This window comes from Dicentrarchus labrax, unplaced genomic scaffold (genome assembly GCF_905237075.1).
Source record: "Dicentrarchus labrax unplaced genomic scaffold, dlabrax2021, whole genome shotgun sequence".
NCBI classification, from domain to species: domain Eukaryota; kingdom Metazoa; phylum Chordata; class Actinopteri; family Moronidae; genus Dicentrarchus; species Dicentrarchus labrax.
This window is the reverse complement of record NW_026136720.1, coordinates 19,443,254-19,462,614: the sequence shown is the minus strand read 5'-3', so window position 1 is coordinate 19,462,614 and position 19,361 is coordinate 19,443,254. Positions and strand designations below refer to the sequence as shown.

The 19,361-nt window shown below is 40.3% G+C and overlaps 2 protein-coding genes across 3 annotated transcripts; both read right to left on the bottom strand.

Annotated features, from left to right (window-relative positions):
- Window positions 1-144: 144 nt before the first annotated feature.
- On the bottom strand, window positions 145-7,543 carry bmt2 (base methyltransferase of 25S rRNA 2 homolog). 2 transcript variants are annotated; one of them, XM_051381472.1, is made up of 5 exons: window positions 7,297-7,543; window positions 4,588-4,729; window positions 4,309-4,437; window positions 3,076-3,190; window positions 145-2,740 (listed from the first exon to the last, which is right to left on the bottom strand). In XM_051381472.1, exons 1-5 carry the CDS (start codon window positions 7,454-7,456, stop codon window positions 2,108-2,110), a joined length of 1,179 nt encoding a protein of 392 aa, XP_051237432.1. In that variant the 5' UTR covers window positions 7,457-7,543; the 3' UTR covers window positions 145-2,107. The 2 variants fall into 2 exon arrangements, with proteins under 2 accessions (XP_051237432.1, XP_051237433.1); XM_051381473.1 differs by lacking the exon at window positions 7,297-7,543 and adding an exon at window positions 4,908-5,236.
- Window positions 7,544-11,822: 4,279 nt separating this feature from the next.
- Window positions 11,823-17,532, bottom strand: LOC127353927 (uncharacterized). The gene is made up of 5 exons (XM_051383534.1): window positions 17,232-17,532; window positions 16,670-17,090; window positions 16,383-16,450; window positions 16,198-16,295; window positions 11,823-15,590 (listed from the first exon to the last, which is right to left on the bottom strand). The coding sequence occupies exons 1-5, from the start codon at window positions 17,530-17,532 to the stop codon at window positions 12,348-12,350; spliced, it is 4,131 nt and encodes a 1,376-aa protein (XP_051239494.1). The 3' UTR covers window positions 11,823-12,347.
- Window positions 17,533-19,361: the final 1,829 nt, after the last annotated feature.

Below are 19,361 nucleotides of genomic sequence, written 5' to 3'. Positions count from 1 at the left end.
TCAATGATAAGTCCTTCCATACCTATACATTTAACCTGTTCAGGGACAGATTAAATATCTCCTGCTTGACAACTGCATTCAAGTACACAGAGCAGTATTCTGAGTGTTAAAAAGGAACAAAATACACAATAAAAACACAGACGCTTTCCATTTACATTCATTTATAAAATAGAAATACAACCATACTAGAAGCACACATTGTTCTGCATTGTTGAAAATGTCGATAACGAAGATGAACCATCTCATGCAAATGGACCAAAGTAAACACTGGAAGACAAATGCACCAATGAATCACAAAACACGCTTCTTCAAAGTCTGAATATGTGTGTATCTGTAAAATGTTTTTTTTTCTTGCTGTGAAAACAGAGGAGATATCAGCAGAGAGATGTACATTAACTGGAAAATGATATGGGAATGGCAAGAACACACTGCATTATACCAACACTGGAAATGTTTCTTGTTATCCATTAATATGACAAAAAGGAGAAACGGTATTGTATGTACTGTTTGGCCAAAGAAGCTTGATATCTTTTTGTTATGTTAAGGAATGAGTTTCAGTTTCTCCAGGGGGCATGGAAGTCTACTTGCAACATACAGTAAATGTGAACAAAGAAGGCACCTTAGACTTACTGGTATCATTTTATGGGCCCATCATCTTGTGCAACTGTTATCATAGGAAAATAATTTTTGTGACACCCTTTGAGATCAATGATAAAGTGCCACAGACTAAAAAAAAACCCAACCATAAACGTAAATTCATTCCTTCATTCACACTGACAAATCCATCCACACCCGCATATTTAGCCTGTTCAGGCAGGAACACACACTAACATTTCATCTGGTAGTGTATTTAGCTAAACCCCCCCCCGTAGGATACAGTATCTTCAGATCTGGTCTCGCTTGCTATTGCTAAAATCTACAGTTTCTCACCTGTTTCAGAGGTTCTGTATGACAAAACAGTAAACTAATGCAAATCTCTTCTGTCTAGGTGAATTTTTCTGACGTGTGAGGAGCTCAGATCTGGATCATTTTTTTTCGAGGCAGAGTACTCGCTGTATTTTCACATCACTGTTGTGCCAAAAGTTACTGGTGCTGTAAAGTCCTTTTTTTTTTTTTTTTAATGAGTCACTGACTTGCAGTGTTGCACTATTTCTCTGCTTGAAAACAAAAACTAAAAAATGTATTAGAAATCTAACAGGAGATAATTAAATATTTATATATTTGTGAGGACAACAAGAGGAGGAAAAGAGTGTAATACCTACTTTGAAACACTCGTACCTTGTTACACAATGAATCAACACAGTTACAGTTTCACATTAGTAAACCTAGTAATACTCCTACCGTATGGTTCTGAAAATGTTTAAAATGCTACAAATACCACTTTCTTGTAAAAGATACACAAACCATTCAGAGGATGCCAAATTAAAATGGCATTGCCACACTTAACACTGGACAACACCAATGTTTTGACTGTTGAGAATATATATTTCAAAACAATGATATTCTTTTTTTTTTTTTTGTCATGGAAAACTAAATGCACATCAAGAATTTTTCAGGAAGTCTTGCTGCATGACTGACAGAAGCAAGCGTACCAGTCCAGTCATCCCATAATCAGTCTCTACAGTGCAATCAAACTCCTGTCACACTGCTCAGGTTGCTGTATTTGTCTTTCGTACTAAGCAGCCTGCCACACTAGCTTATTCAAATGGAGACTGAGTACAGAATGTAGACAAGCTGACTTTTGTTATTGAGAGCTGATTGGAAGATGGGATGGAAATTAAGGAGAAGGGAGTTCAGATATCTTAAGGGCATTCGCTTTCCAACTCTTAAAAAACCTAGATATTTATCAAAATATATCCGTCTTAGTGTGTGGTATATGTATATGTGTGCGTGTATGCGTGTGTACTCTCAGAGGAGTGTGGATATGAGAAAATAATCTGTAAACTTCTCTCTTTCACTCTGTGCAAACTGCATTATTTTGAGGAGCGGGAGGAGACGTGGGAGAAGAATGCAGCAGGTTAATTTTGGCAGCGCAGCAGTTGAAGGGGAGGTGACAGTTACGTAGAGAAGAGGAGAGGAACTGGGGGGGGGGTTTAGCTGGTTTAGCCTAGCTCTGAAGCAGGATGGGGTCTTCTAGCTCGTGGAAGCCAGGCACCGAGCTGCCCTGGCTCTCCCCAGAATCTGAATCATAGGGTGTGTCAGGTAGCTCCGTGAAACCCCAAGCCAGCTGGTCATCCTCAAACTCGGAGCGCACCTGTACGGGCACGTCGGCACACTCTTCCTCCTCATTGGAGTGGAAGTCCTGAGGGATGTAGAGCATCTCAGGGTAGTTGCGTGACACCAGGTCGCTGGTGGTGGCCAGACACACCTTACGGAAGGCAATGAGATGCATGTGGGAATACTTGACGTATTTGTAGCGCTTGAAGCCAAGGGACTCCACCGCGACGCGCCAGCTGCGCATCATGAGGGCGTGGCGGTTTTGGTGGGAGGAGTCGGGAGTGATGATGAGCAACAGGCCATGCAGCTCCAGCAGCTCATGGGCCTTCTTACAGCAGATCCAGCGTTGGTATGGCGAGGGGAAGTAGGACAGGAGCAGGGAGAAGACCACAACGTGGAACAGCTGGGCAGGCAGAGTGTCGATGGGGTTGTGGAGCTGGCGGAGGAAGGCCTCTACCGCGTCACCTGCCAGCTGGAGAGGCTGCTGGAGCTGAAGGTTGAGGAAGTCACACTTGTACACACTCTGGAGGAGAGAAAACAGGAAAAAAACACTTTCAAATGGGATCTTTTGCTCTTCCTGAACTGACATTGTCATTCCACATATGTAGCTTCTCTACTCAGCTGAAGAAAGCGAGGCGCGTTTTGTTCTGCTTTCTACTGAATTTGTTCACAGACTGTCTAACCACAACACTGATACCCTTGCATGAGTCACTTCTTGTATTGCTTTAACTCTGTAATGCCAGCACCGAGCTACCAGACAGGAAAACCCCAAGCATTATTTTTGTGTTTTAAAACACAAATTTTAAAACATGTTGTCAACGAAAACTGAACAGAATGAAAAAGAAAAAGCATACATACCTCAACTGCAGGCACTATGTCAATACCAACTGTAAGGAATTCATCGAACTTCAAGAAAGGGTTGAAGCAGCTTCCCACGTCAAGAAGGCGCATTTTCCCCAGCTGAGAGATTGAACTACAACACAAATGTGGAACAAGGGTCAATGTCAACAGCTTACTGTCAAACCAACAAGTAACGTTTGCATCCAACAGTCCCTCACTGATAATTGATTTTTCTTCCACAACAAACAAATACAGCATTACATACTGGGGCCCATTAAATCTTTTCAACTTGTATAAAAATACAACAACACTATTATAATAATATAGTAATAATATATGACAGAATATCTTCTACAACCAGTGACTAGAGAGGAGGAGGAGAGAGGAGACAGAGGGGGATGATGATCTTAGTGACCTGCTTTTCTGTAACACCACCTTCAGTCATGTACATGGCATGCAGTGTGTAAGTGGCATTTTAACAATCACGCCTGACTAAATGGTAAACGGTTTTCACACAACTTTTCTTCTTGCTCTGCCAAAGAGTGGTCACATGTTTTCTACTCCGTTTATATTACATTTACTCATTTAAGCTACATGATCTTACATTTTTGGGGGGCTTTTATTGCCTTTTTTGAACTGATATTGACAGGAAAGGGGAGAGAGAGAGAGAGAGACAGAGAGAGAGAGAGAGAGAGAGAGAGAGAGAGAGAAGAGATGAAGTTAATTTGTAGGAACTGAAACAAAAAAAAAACAATCTTTTCTGACTGAAATGGCTAATCCAGAAAAAAAAGTTTAGGCATTGCAGATCAAAAACATTACGTTACTGTAGTTATTTTCCATGGTAATAGGTGAGTCACTACTCGCGGGCTGTGAAGTATGTTAGAGAAACTACAGTAGCCACATAACTCAAGAAAAATTCAAAAGGTCCTATCTACAGCTATTGTTTTGTTTGTCCATTCTGGGCTACTGTAGAAACATGGCGATTCAAAATGACACAGAAGGTGATTCGCCGCATCTGTAGATAAAAACAGTTCATTCTAAGGTGATGAAAATACAACGATTCCTACATCCTAATGAAAACATACCTATAAATATTATATTCAATTTCTGCCAATAGATCCTCCTAAATGTTACACACTGGTCCTTTAAGATTAGTATGAAGTGTTTTAAACAATCAGTATGCAGTATGGAAGTGGGACATAGACTCTAGGATCTACATTTATAGTGGGAGAAGTTCTTATAACAACTTACCTGGGGATGGTGTTGTACGGTTGGGCACTTAGAGGTGCTGCAGTCAGACCCATGGCAAGCCTGGCACTTTTCTCATCCTTTTCTAAGATTCTTTTCATCCCACCATCCAAAAAGTATTCTTGACAGACGCTGCGAAAGTGGAATCAAAACACTGCTGTGAGATTGACGACGACATGTCAGGAAAGCACATTGTACAGGTTTAGATGAGTCACACTTGACTGTCATGAGGTCTAAAACTGCAGCGGAAAGACGCTGGAAGACCTTTGAAGTCGGTCGTACCTGCGACACCATTCGATGCGGCCCTCTCCTTCGCAGTTTTTGGTCCAATGGCTGTCAGCAAGATTCTTCATGGCGACGGCGTACTCACTTAGCGTCTGCTCATCCTCACAGTGCTCGCGCCAAATCTTGTCAAAGTCGCCCACTGAGAAAAAGAAAGAAAAAAGTCAGGATAGAACAAATAAAAACACAAAACCTAAAACAAAGATCTCACAACTTAGAGGAATCAAGTGAGACTTTCAAAATTTGCTTAAACCACTGACTCTACTATCATCTTCTTTTAGTCTGACATCACTTTCCAGCAAATAGCATTTACAACCTACTTGCCAACTGTGGTCATCCCCTTTAGCACAAAAACATGACATGAAAAAAATCCTGTTAAAAGAAGGTCAGGCCACATTTACATGCTACATTGCCTACATCTTCCCTCGTCTCTGTCGGCACAGAAGTGGAACTGTTCTTTCTAAAAAAATCATCCTCGAATAGCCATTTCACTGTTAGAATAACGTCCACAAAAAAATCCCTTCAGCACGTCTTCATAGTTATTCAGAAGTTTACAGCCTGTAGCATTGACAAAGACACTGATAAGGGAGAAATCCCATGACCACAAGGAAAAACTCGCTATCAGATTTGCAGAAATGAAAAGACAACAAGAGGAGTGGTGGTAAACAGCAGCACTCTGGAAGCATGACTACTGTGATTCAATGCCAAGCCTACCAGATCATGCTTTACTTATTAACCAATCATGAGGTCTGCTAGCCGAACAACTTCTCTGTGCTGTTGTAGTCTCTAAAAGAAACCTTCAGTCTCTCTGAATATTTTCTGATTTAACATGATTATTCAAAACCATCTAACATTGTTTTAACACACTATATTATGGCTGTGTAGTGTTTTTAAGATGGAAAAGTCAGACAGAGCCTACAGAGAACAGGACCACCATCAAGCATTTCTTACTACACAACTGATAGTAGAGAATGTTGACACATTATTACAAATATTACTTTTTTTTTTTTTTTTTTAAACTAGTAAAAGTTGTCTTGCCTTTCTGTTGTTTACAGTGAGACTTGAGAGCAGTGAAATGGTCAAATGCATATTTTTGATTCAGAGACAGTCAAATGAAACAAACTGGCCAGACATTCAAGCAGGAGACAACCTGAATCATTAGTCATCGTTTTAATCGTTTTTATACTTCCAAAGTCGGATAAATCCTGCAGCCTACAAACAGTGTTGGCGTGTGACCTGCTACAATTACGAGACAATGGACTCTTTTTTCTTTTTTTTTTTATTATTTATTTTGCACCTGCTGTTTTGAATTTGCCTTTTTGTGTTCCCCTCCTACACACAGTCTCTGGTAGGACTGTACATTTCCCCAGAAAGAGAAAATGAGAGAGTGTGCAGATTCAACAGCACAAAGCCACCGTGTGTGTAGGCATTGTAGTGAGGTTTTAAATCCAGGGCACAGCATTGCTGGTTGGTTCCCTTAAACTACAAACAGTCTTCAATGGCTGGAATAAATCCCTCTGTCAGTGCAGTTAAATGAAATGTCAGTTTCTTCTTTGAGCAGTGAAGATTGTCGAGCAGTGACTCTTGGATGTCCATACGTCAGCGCTGAAGTATTGCAAAAGGGGTTTTCCAAACTTCCCATTTTACATGATGTTCCTATCCAGATTAACTCACAATATGAAAGAGAGATTTTTGCTTTTAGGACAGACAGCCGCTGATAAACACACAGTGAGGCTTGTGGAAATCCAACCCTGATACAGTCTTTACAGCTTTAAAAACATACACATTCACTTGTTTCAGAACACAAACACCCGAATGTGTGAGAATGAAGCTGTGTTCAGTTTTGCACCCCTAAAAAGGTGGATTATAGTCTTCTATAATCAGTTTATATGCAAATACTTATGGGCTGAGTTCTGTGTGAAGAAAGATCCCAGGTAAACGTAGACAATCCACCCTAAAGTGGTATCTAAAGTGCCAGTTTTGATCCTAATTTTATTTATGATGTTCTCAGGTAACACTTTCTAATTTATATTGATTGAATACGATATCATGATAGACACTAATTATATTATTATACAGAACGTTCACCTCTTGTGCCACCTCCTAACCCTTTAAGTTTGGCATATATTCAGCTCCTGAGTTTGGATCCGCTCACAGAAGCTCAAGCCTCATGTCATTAAACAAACTGTGTGTTTGTTGTCTGTTTCATCTGTATCTGTGGGGTACTTTTTGACAATATTTGCTATATGAACTCTAATTCTCAGGCATAACACTCATCTGGAAGCAACTGCTGCATTAAACCTGTTTGTTCAGTTCAGAGAGTTATCATTTATGGTCATGGTCAGCAGCTCTGTTAGTGTCTCTTATTAGTAACTTATTAAGGACTCAGTAGATAATACACGTCTACACCAGTGACTTAAGTTTGTACACAGCAATATAATAATTTACAGTGTATGCATTGGTATTGTGAAGTAGCTTTAAAGGCCTCGCTTGCTGAATGCGGTCTGCCTCAATAACAGCTAGCCAACCAGCCTGAACGCAAAGACGGCTCGCTAGGAGGGCTAACATTAGCGAGCGTTGAACCGTGCCTTTACCGGGATTACCGTTAACGGGAAATGATTTAATTGTGGATTTTTGAGCTAACGTTAAGTGTTAGCCACTCGGCTGCAGGGCCACAGAGAGACAGAGGGGCCCACTGAGGCTGCTTACCCTCTCTGTATTTCCTACGCAGTTTTCTGTGGACGTTTTTGACGACCCCCGACAGCTTCTCCTGCTCCCTCTTGCAAGGTGCTTCATCTGGAATTGGCATATAAAACAGCTCCAGGTGGTTTTCTGTCTCCCCTGTCTCGACATTGTCCCTGAGGTCCATAGCACCGTACCGCCGATGCTGCCTCCGCCAGTTGCTTCCCCGTCTCTCAGCTGCAAATCGACCGGCGAACCGGTGCACCGGCCAACAACACGCAAGCTGATTGGTGGGCTTTGACAGACATGCTCCAGAACTGACAGTCCGTCGTCCAATCACAGGCCTGGAACCGTACCCGACCCTCTGTGCATGCCATGGAGCGTTTAAGTACACCTTGTAAATCCTACAACTCCCGAAGTCATCGCAACAGCTCTAATGACAGGACAGAAAATAAAGCTGCTTCTGTTTAATATGTTTTCATGAATACTGTGAACTTTATATTCAAACAGAACTCCTTTTCTCAAAGTTCTCTTTAAATGAAAATACTTAAATTTAAAAATTACTTAAAAAAATGTTATCAATATATTTTAATTTCCAGTTTTAATGAATATATTACATGGATTTTATCTTTTAAATTTTTCTTGTAAATTACTTACTTACTTACTTATTACTTTTGAATATCATAATTAATTGCAAACTAGTCTCTTAGCACAGTTTTAGTACCCTCCCTGCATTACAAAACACATTCCTAAAATTAAATTAAAGTTGATTTGAAAAAAAAAACCTAAAACTAAAAAAGAAACAAATAACATGATATGAAGCCATTTGCTTGAAGGAGGGAATCATATGCCAACACATATTTTTTATTCATAAGATACAAAAAGTATTTGTTTAATTAAACAGCTCATAAGTCATACTATAAACTTTGATTTAACTATTTTGAAGGCAGTTAAGTTATGCTATATTCACAACCACATAAATGATCAGTTAAGTCCTCTACTTGCAGAATACTGTAGTCCAAAAACATGCATAAATGTTTAGTACACCCTACAATGATTTAGTATAGATACAGCGACGCAAAACACTTGGCTTACAGCCTCAGCAAGTGAGATAATCTGATTAGGCCCAGAAACAGGATGTAGTCTGCACAAAAGATTTTGGAAAGTGTGACTGAACATGAACATGATGTTTTGTTCTGTTCAAGGGGGATAATGTGGTGTGAGAAGCGGTCCTTGAAGCCTTAATAAATAATGTTCCAATTAGTGGGAAAAAATGTATTTATTTTTAGAAAACTTAAAAATGTTGGAGTCAAATATCAGCCTGACTGGGAGCATTTCAGTCTGGCATGGTAACCTGACTGTGACTAATAAAAATAAGTAACCATTGTCAAAACAGCTGGGAAAATTGTAGGCTGCCAATGAAATTATTAAAAACTCTGTATAACACTGCTCATTTCTGAATTTAAGGTAATGCCTTCTAGAAGACACTGTAGAACATATTTCTCGCGATGGACTCATCCACAGATTCATTTTACAGTTTCTACACTGCGATTGTTCTTATTTAAAGATGAATTTGGCATGAAGTTAGGACCACTGTAGCTGTATCTAAAGCTATATTATCCAGACCGTAGTTAAAGATTATTTTAAACCCTGAGTTGGACATACATGAACTAGTCTTCACTTCCAAAACTAACACATAGCACATGATGGTAACATTGTTGTTGGTTTACAGTAGCTGCAGATACGCCTGCTTCATGCACTGGGATAATGTCATGGATTGGATGTAATTACACCATAAAATCATACTAATATTAGTAGGTATTAATGAAGTGGTATCATGTGAGGTCTCACATAATGGTTTTCATATATTATGTATTCTAATATGTTCTATTGGTGTGATTATGTTATTCAGTTTGAATTTTCTCACACTTTTAAGTAATTACTGGTATGTGCTATATACTGTGTAGGTTAAATCATACATTTTTCTACTCTTTATGTAAAAAGGCAGCACTACTGCTTCTCATTATGATACTTCCTGGCTTTAAACATTGATCCCTATACTTGTAGTACATTTGATTTATCACTGCACTCGAGTAATAAAGTCCTATAAAGAGGTCAGACAGGCATCTGTTTATGAAGACAGTTGGCTGGCTCTGGTAGCTATTAAACACTGAAGTCATTAACAGGATATGTAGTCCACCAGGTGTACGGATCAGCCAAAATGCTCTGATGGTATGGGGCCAGAATAAGCTCCACCTGCACCAATAGTAAAACATTTTTTTATTGTCCTAATGGGCATTGTTGCGAGGGCGACACCTATCACTTCAGGTCAAATAACAGTGTTATTTCATTTTTTAAAAGTAAACAAACTATATAACCATACTGACAGAAGCAGTTTGTTAGTATATGCTGGATCTGATACCCTTCTTTAAAACATCATGATTTTACTTAGAACCTCTAAAAGACAGGCAGAACTCCGATTTCCAATTTATAAAAAAGATATACTTGCAAAAAATGTAAAACCTCTGTCCTTGAAGGCTAAAATAGGAATGTGAACAATAAGGAATGCACGGAAAGGTCATTAATTCTCTTTGCACAGACAGATATGCCCCGCTGTATGTCTGACTTGTCAAAAATGTTGTTGTGTTTCTTTTAGTGGCTAAAAATGTTCATGTTCATCAGGCAAAAGAGAGTGGTAATCCTCACAGCGGACCGCCCGGAAATCCCCTGGCAAGTACATTACTGCAGCTGTGTTCAGCTCAAAACACTGCAGCTAAAAGCCAAAGTTCAAATAGGGAGCAGATCAACTTGCTATAGCTACAAGTGACATGATCTGTCTCTCTGTTTATTAATTCTTATGACTCAATTACTTTGAACAGGCATTGAAAGCCATCAGATGAGTACTCTACTTAACTCGATTTACTGTTGTGGACTGACATTGACAGTATGTCAGCTGTACTGTACATGGCCTCGTCTTAAGGTTTGTCTTCTATTTGGATTGACTTCATTTGGGAAAGAAGTCATTTTTTCCCCAGACAGAGATAAAAATAATACGGAATATGAGGAATAATATTTAAAAACGGTTGCTGTTTGTTTGAGTTTAAATACTGATTTTCAAGCTACACCTTGAACATGACAACTAAACTGTATGAAAGTACAGGTTAATACTTTTGTTGGGCACCTTGAGGCCAAACATATTTTAATACTGATAAGTGGTGATAACAAGATACCTGATTTGATCAGAATGCAGCCCGAGATAAAAGCATTTCATCACACCAGAAAAACAAATAACAATCGAACCTGTCAGGTTAGAATCCGGTTTCTGCGTTCTTGTAGAGTTTCAGGGTATGACCGCAGGTCTCTGACATAACATACCCCTGATGGTATTCATGTTTTCTTTTACAAAACACTGAATCTGGGTTGGGTTATTTACTACAGACATTTACAGGATCTATTCCAAGTAGCCTTTTAACTATTTGTGAATAAATCTAAATGCTGTCTAGTTTATTACAGAAAAATGTCATGTGTATTTGAAGACAATGTTGTTCTCTGTTTTTCACCAACCCAGTTTTTAGCAATGTTAGAATTGAGACTATGAAAGGCAGTGTGGGTCTGTCGGGCCACCACTTTGGTACATACTGAAAGAGCTCAACATCTATTGGCTGGGTTGCCATGACATTTTGTGCAAACATTCATGGTCCCCAGAATGAATCCTAATTCATCAAGCTCTGACTTTTCTTGTAGCACCACCATGAGGTTGACATTTGTGGTTACGAATGAAATGTCTCAACAACTATTGGATGGATTCTCGTGATATTTAGATTTTATATCATACAGGATGTATTGTAATAACCTTGGTGGCCCCTTGACTTTTCAGCCTGTAACATCACCTGGTCAATTCATTTAATTAATTTGTCCAGTACAATACCTGCAATAACATTCTCATAGTTAGCCTTGTGATTGTGAGCATGTTAGCATCCTGACCTTAGCATTTAACTCAAAGCACAGCCTCAGACAGTGTTGGGCTAGTTACTCAAGACATTTAATTCATTACATATTACTCTCAACTAAAGTTACACTACTAGTTATATTACTATTACCACAATATTAATAATGTGTCCTTTCTCCCAAAATTCAGACTCACAACGATTAAAATCAAGTTTTGTTTGTTCAAATCAAAGTAATGCGAGTATTTCCAGCCACTGACTGTAAGCTTTTCCATCTTCCAAAGTAGTTTCCTGCAGGATTAAAAATTAAAAATTAATCCAAGGATGTGATTGAATTGTTGGATTTCAAATTAGTAAGGGGATGCCAACAAAAGTAATATTGTAACTAATTACTTTTTGGGAGGATAACTAATGAAAAAAAACAAACTGAAATACTACTAGTTACTGGGGAAAGTAATATTGTCACTGTAATATTATTATACTAGTAATAAGATACTGCCCAACACTGGCATCAGAGCTACAGTTATTCACACTGAGCTGGCCATTGTTTGTTTAGATTAGTGCTATGAACACTATTAGTAATAAAAAGCCATTGAAAACACTGAATTATTTCTCTATAGTACAATTTATTCATTCCAGACTAAAACAAACCCTACTCAAATACAATTATTCCTAGGTGGCATCCATACGCACGCTGACGAGTTTCATTTACACCTCAAAAATGCATTAACACTCTGCAGAAATGATCAGTGTGAGCAATGGTCCGCAGCCTGTTGTCTGAGTCGACGCTAAGCTTTATGTACAATAATGTATAAAGGAAATTGGTTCATACTCTTGACAACAGAGAGTTAACGTCCTCCCATAGGGAATATACAGCATTCATTCTGATATGTGTCATATATGATTTAAATAAATGCCCATTATTATCATTTTCTTTGTTTTTTCTTCTTTCTATTTGTTCTATTTATACCATTACTTATTGTGTAGGTCTTGTTCAAATATCTTCAGACAAAGGGAAATATCAAATGGTGGTACAGTAGGATGTAGGAAAAAGGGAGCAGAGCTTTGTGGGTGTCATGTCAGCACCTTGTACACTCATAAACATCAGACGTCCATGTTAAACAGTTCGATTCAGCCTAATCTGTTGTTGTTTTTACCTGTCTGCCTCTCTCCATGACAGCAGAGCCAAATCAATGATATCAAGTAGAGCCCAAAACAGGCAAGAAAATCATAATGGTAGGCCACAACTAGAAATACCACTAACAAGGTGGCGTATAACAATGTTTTTGAGATATTGCTGCAGGAAAAAGTCTCTATCCACCACGAAACATTTCTGTTGATGCTTTCCTGTCTACTTGACGCTGGCAGAGCTGTAAATGTAGGTTCAATGTCCACTGTCTCCGTGTCTTCAAGATTGTCCTGAAGGCAACTGAGGCTTTGTTCTTCATCCAGAGACTCACTGATGGACGGCATAGGTGTGGACAGCAGTTTGCTTCTGCTCACGGAGGGCCTTTTACCTACATTAAAGCCTGTATCTTTGTTCCTGTCTTTATGGACCTGTGGCCCAGTGTGAACAGCCCTCAGACAGTGCATGTACAACTCCACCTCATCGTCTGAGTCAGAATCTGCTGAAGCGCTGTCGTGACTTAATTGGTCGCTTTCAGGGCCATCTGCGAAAACGCATGAACTTCCCTCTGCAGCAGCTGACTCATTCTCATCTCTTGCAGCTTTCGATAGGTCATGTGTAACATTCCCGTTGTTTTGAAAATCTTCCTCTTTGTAAAGATGCATTCCAGTTAGGGTGTGTGCATTTTCCCATTCTCCTGTATTTTCTTTGTCAATCACTCCCTTTTCTTGCACATTGTTCACCCGAGCAGATAAATCATCCTCAACCTTGTTTTGTATAATGTCTAACCTCTCTTCCAAACACTCCACTTCATTTTCTCTGTCCTCTATTGTCACGCTCTCTGACTTTGCATCTAAAATCTCTGACTCTCCCATTTCATCAACTAGAATTGCCTCCCTGTAACCTGGATTCTCCTCTTCTACATTTTCTACCTCTGGTTTTACCCGATCCTCCCATTCCATACCTGCTTCATCGGATTCTTCTTGGATATTTGTTCTTTCAACACTGACCTTTTGTGTCTCTGTAAAGTGTTTTCCTTTCCCTAACTCTGTCTCGTCTTGTTCCTCTCCTGCCTCTACTTCAGTCCCTTCAGCTACCTCTTCCTCTCCAGCTGTCTTCTCTTGAACATATTCCAATTCTTTCTCAACTTCTTTCCTATTTTTTGCAACAACAATCTCCCCAATTTGTTTCCCTCCAATCTTCCATTTGTCCTCTAAAGCATCTGCATCATCAGCCTGGTTCTCTTTCTCTCTTGCAGCTGTGATCACCACCACCATTTCACCCCCTGTTTTCTCTATTTCTGTCTCTGTTCTATCTCTATTTTCTGATGCTGTCTCAATATTTGCGTCATCCAACTGTTCTCCTTGGTCTTTCTCCACTGCTTCAGTGCCCTCTGCTTTTGAACTCCCTGCCTCTCTTTCCTCTCCATCTGTCAATATATTTTTCTCCTCTTCTTCAACCATCTTTTCCCAATTTTTTACTTCAGTGGTGTCTGCTAAACAAAAATCCTCAAATTTTGAAACATCAGCCTCAATTTCAAGATGCTCTACTTTTCCTGAAACAATAATTTCTAATTTTACAGTGTCTTCATCTTTGAGCTCCACAAACATGTCACTATGTATGTGATGGTTGCTCATCATTGCTTTTGGCATTGACTCTGCCACTTCACCAGTTACTTCAATTTCAGCGGATTGTTTTGTTTCGTCATTATGCGAGTTGTTCGCTTCTTTGTTTTCTTCTTCCACATTGTTCATTTTTTCATCATGAGTTTCAAGAGATATCTGGGGTTTTGTGACATCCTTTTCCTCAACAATTTTAAAACATGTAACATTAGTATTCCCTGTTTCTTTACTATCTGAACTACTGGTGTAGTTAGGTATCAAGTCATGTAAAGGTTCTAATAGTTTATCCTCCTCTGAAAAGGCATTGATTGTTGATACAGTTACTGTTTTGTCAACTTCATTGTCTTTTTTTGGCTCATCCACACACTCAAAGTCGTTGAGTGACATAAATGTGGTTTCTGGACCGGTCATGACTTCTTGTGTTTCACTTTGTGCACATGTTTCATCAAGATTAGGTTTAATTTGAATACATGTATGCTCTGGCAGTTGAGCCCACGCTGTTTCTGCTGTAGTTTGGCTTGAGTCATGGGTTAGGTCATGGGTTAGATTGTCTTCCTGTGCTTCTCCCTGGAGATGTAAACTCTCATTGGGTATCTGTGGATCCAACAAATCTGTATTTAAAATGTTTACAGCATGTACAACTGTATCTCCTGAAACAGTTTCTGGAACATCAGATGTATTTGTGCATCTCTTGTCTGAATGTTTAATCTCCTCCAGAGTTTCTGCATGGTCCTGGATGTGATTCGCTGTCACAGTCAAACCTGTTTCTTCAATGGGAGGATGATTCGAAGTGGCATCTAGGCATTCTTGGTTTGATTCTTGAGTCTTAACATTTGTCTGAACTTTGTCATTGTTACCTCCAGTATCTTTTAGAACAATGCAGCTGGTCTCTCTTCTTTCAGTGCAAGGGTAACTTTGAGTTAAGTCTCCAACATTCAGCGCACCCCATACTGGATTTCCCCAATCACCTACACTCTGACTTTCACTTCCCAATCTGCCAAACACCTGATGATATAATGGAGCCACCACTGTTCCAAATGTGAGGTTGTTGGTGTTGCTAACGAGGGTTTCATCGCTCACTGCTGAAATAACACTGTCAGCTGGTTTAGCTGCAATGTTGCCAGTACATTTATAACTCATGCTTTGCCTCTGACTGCTGCCATCAGCTTTGGAGACAGACTTGTTGATATTGTGATGTTCTGCAGGAGCAGGCTCATCATTTGAATGCAATAGGTTGCCCTGGATATCGGTGGCACTCTCACTTCCTATTAATGAGGCCAAAGCAGCCAAACTGATGCTCTCAGATTTCTTTGGCTGGCTGTTAGATGTGTTGTCGTGTGCTGGTGACGCATCATGTAGAAGATCAAGGATGGGTTCGCTGCATGTTTCCAGAGATTCAGAAACAAGAGAACCATCAGAATTGCTGCTACCCTCAGGAAAGGATTGCACATCAGAGTGCTCTTCCTCTGGGGTTTCTTCCTGAGCTGCCTGTTTTGCTTCTGGAGGTGATCCATCTCTTTCAGTGTCATTCTCTCTTTCAAGTTTTTGAGCAAAGAGGTCCCTCACCCGAGCCATCCGTGCAGCCTTTCTGCGATTTCTTCGGCTGCAGTTCCTTCGGCTCTCGGTCTGTCCATCAACAAAAGAGAGTCATTTTAGTTTGCTCACACAATATTTAATGCTGCCTTAAGAAAACGGAATGTGCTTGGATGAAATACTGCCCATGACTAAATTTTTGATTAAATATAAACAGATAAATGATAAAAATAGTATCAAAATAGCATGCATGACAAAATATGAGACACTGAGGGAGCACAGAGCAGGCACAAAGTGTCCTTTAGGTGTAGAGTACATTATGTTACAGGGGTGCTACTCAAGTCTCGGTCATGTGACATTCTTTTAGAAAGTGCACCAGGGGTCATGATAAGTTTTCTGTTCCTCCTATACCTCATAGACACACAATTGCGTCTTTCAGTTCCCTTTCATAGCCATTAATGCATCAGAGCATTTCAATCTAGTTTGAAAATAAGAGATTTGATTTAAACAATCAGAAATAATTTGCAGTGGCTGCTGAAAATGATTTAGGATTTCTGAACAATTACATAGTTTCAATTAATCTCAGCCACAGTAATTTATACAGTGTATAATATTATGCCATAACCATAAAATGTATAAGTAAACAGGACTGTTGTGTCTTGAAAGAGGAAGGACAGAAATCCTGTGTTTTTTTACTCACCAGTAACTTCTGTCCATCTTCCTCCAATGGTCCTGACTGACCATCAGAGATTTGCCTGGCTTTCACAGTGTCCACTTTCTCTACATGTTTTGACACATCTGGAGAAAATAAAAAATTTACATTTTGCAGACGTTTTTTTTGTATTTCGCAATTATCATATTCATTTCAGCAAAATAAATATTCACCTGTTGATATATTTTCCTGAGACGAAGCTTCCACTGCTGAAATGTTTTCCATAGTGGAGAAATTCTGACTGTGAATTAATAAAATTGTGATCAGTCAGACTTTATGTGTCTGTCTCATATACTTCTATGAGACTACCATCAATCAACAAACCACATATGGTGACAATGTTGTGACACATTAATCCTTTAACCAAAACATATTTCAAATAATTTTGCTGATGGTGTGTATTCACAAACTTTCAAAACTCTTTCAAAAATGCTATCAGTAGTACACTTTATATCCTCACCTAACAATCTTAAGGCAGCTTTTCTTGTTCACAATTTCCTTCTCTTGTTTCTCTTTCCTCTCTTTCACTCTTTGGTGACAGAACAGCACATAGTTCCTGTCGTTATTGTTGGCCCAAAAGGTCCCCACAGGAGTCTCATATCGCAGGCAAAAGTCAACTCTGGCTCCCTGCTCCCCGAATGGTGGCACTAAGGTGAGCTTAAAGGAGAAACAGTCCGTCAGATTGTCACTGGAGCCGGGGATGTACTCTGCCAAGAGATCAAAGTGGGTGGACCAAGTGTCCAAAGTGGTTCGGACATATACAGCCTTAGTGAAGGAAATGTTGAGGACACGGATCACTCCTCTCAGTATTGTGGTCCCTGGAAGCACCTCGATAGTCTCCAACTCCACTTTCTGATCCCGGACGTTGACGAACAGCTCCTCTGTAGATAATGGAAGGGAAAAAGTGAAAGGAGATAGAAAGTATTCCTCTTCATCTTTACATTCGCTCTCAGAAGAGTCATATCCTGGCAGCTTGGGTACATCCCAAGTGCCAAACTCCTTCACTTGTACTAAACTGAGACCTTTGGAGTCTGCAAAGGACACTCTCCTGGAGCCGCACAGGGGCGGCTCAGGGTCCAATTCCTCATCTGAGATAGAGCTCTTTCTCCGTGGGAGAGGAGAAGATTTGGGCCTGATGCCGATCACCACCTCACCCTCATCATCGTCCAGGTCCAGGTCCAAGATGCTGAGCCCTGGTACTCCTAAGAGGCCACAGGCCTCAGAAGGTCTTGGTTGTCCCACAAACTCCATGGGGCTCTCTGTGAAAGAGTCAGCGGGAAGTGAACTGCACTGCTTCTGTTTCTGGCAACTGACATTCAACATGCTCTGACTTAACAGATGGAGTCGAGTTACAGATGACATTGTTGCAAGGGCCAACACTATAAATAGGCCAGAAGGGACTTAAACTATGTAAAGTAGTCTAAACTCAGGCGGAGAAAATATCATCCTCGTGCCTCTTTGAGGCAGAGCATTTGTGTGAAAAAATCTGCTCTACTATAATTTACTATTGATCGATAATTATTTTATCTTCTTACAGCAAAAGTACCCAGCCTTAAAGTTTTGTGGACATCGCTCTTGTACAACTGAACTTACTGTTCCTTGGAGAGCTTTAACGCTATTTACGCAACAAGCATGAGATTTATTTGTGTTTTGTTGCTTTTGGCCTACAATGGGTCACATGAGGTCTAAAACAGAACAAATGGAATTTACATATTGTTAAGGCTTCCAAAATAATATCCACTGACCAATCGCTCACTCTCTGATGGTGCAATAACTGTGAAAGCCTCGTAGTATGTTAGAAACAACCATTCCACATAAGCTTATTCTTTTATCTGCTTATCCCATATCAAGATTCAGCACAGATACCGGAATAATACAGTTTACAGTTATGCATTGTGTTTGTACTATTTCCTGTGTTTATCTCACAGCTGTGACAAAGTGTCATGTCCAGCCAAACCCATGACCAAAGTGGTTAGTCCTTAATCTTACTGAGCAAATAAAACACATATTTTAACAGTGAGTAAGATTGTTGTGTCTTAACTGAAGAATGGTGAACTCCTCCTAGATTGGTTATGGACTGTATAAAAGCATGTAAAGGCTGTTTGGAAAGATAATAGTTTTGTCCAACAGGAAAGAACCAAACTGTCAGAGGATGTTGGATTTGATACGGACAGGAGACTTTAAATTTGACTGCGTTGCTAGGACTTGGAAGTCAGTAGAAGTAAAAAAATAAACTATGAATACAGAGAAAGGAAGAACAAGACAACATCTCAAGGACACGTCATACATGAAAGAGGAAAAAGCAGGATGTGACTTCATAAATGCATCTAAGACAGAAGAGAACAGCCGAGAAATTAGTGCACAAGAAATGGTTGCACCAATGGCAGATGCTGTCAGTACCTATGAGGGCATCCTCACAGACAACGTGATGAGCTCCTCAGACAATCCCTCCTCAGAGGACACACAGCTCCTCCCAAAGCCCTCCCCCTCCTACATTGCCCTGATTGCCAAAGTCATCCTGTCCTCCCCCTTACAGAAACTCAACCTGGCGTCCATCTACAGAGCAATGGAGGAGCAGTTTCCCTACCTCAGGAGCCGGGGTCCGGGGTGGAGGAACAGCGTCCGGCACAACTTATCTGTGAACGACTGCTTTGTGAAGGTGAGCCGCTGTGAGGATGGTCGGGGCCACTACTGGGGAGTTCATCAAGCTCACCTGAGAGACTTCCAGCAGGGGAATTTCAGGCAGAGCAGGAAGGCCAGGGGAAGGAGAGAGAGGGAGCGATATGATGAAGTGGCAGGATGTCTGGCTTGGATGGAGACCAGTTGCTTCCTGGGAAAGTTCTATGAGAGCAGAACATTGGGTTGTGTGGAGCCACAATGCCCTCTGCAGGAACCAAGGAGCTATCAGCTGAGTTCTTTGGACTGGACCCAACCACGCTATCAGCCTTGGATCATCAATGTGGGCTGGGTACAATCCCCCAGCTGGATGAAACGTTACTGTCTTCCAGAGCGGCTACCAGACACGTATGGCGGGGCTACAGCTGGGAGAGGGTACGACATTCAACCCATGACCTCCAGACTGCACTGCTGGGAGATGAATGACTCTGTACTGACAGGCACGAAAGAGTCATATGACAGCAGGTTCATGACAC

Coding starts and splice junctions, on each gene's coding strand:
- bmt2 (XM_051381472.1), bottom strand. CDS start 7,456: ATGGACCTCAGGGACAATGTCGAGACAGGGGAGACAGAAAACCACCTG. Junction 4,730..7,296: donor GCGTAGGAAATACAGAGAGG/GTAAGCAGCCTC, acceptor TCTTTTTCTCAG/TGGGCGACTTTGACAAGATT. Junction 3,191..4,308: donor CCGTACAACACCATCCCCAG/GTAAGTTGTTAT, acceptor TTTGTGTTGTAG/TTCAATCTCTCAGCTGGGGA.
- LOC127353927 (XM_051383534.1), bottom strand. CDS start 17,532: ATGTTGAATGTCAGTTGCCAGAAACAGAAGCAGTGCAGTTCACTTCCC. Junction 17,091..17,231: donor GTCCTTTGCAGACTCCAAAG/GTCTCAGTTTAG, acceptor CATTATCTACAG/AGGAGCTGTTCGTCAACGTC. Junction 15,591..16,197: donor AAGATGGACAGAAGTTACTG/GTGAGTAAAAAA, acceptor GTTGATGGACAG/ACCGAGAGCCGAAGGAACTG.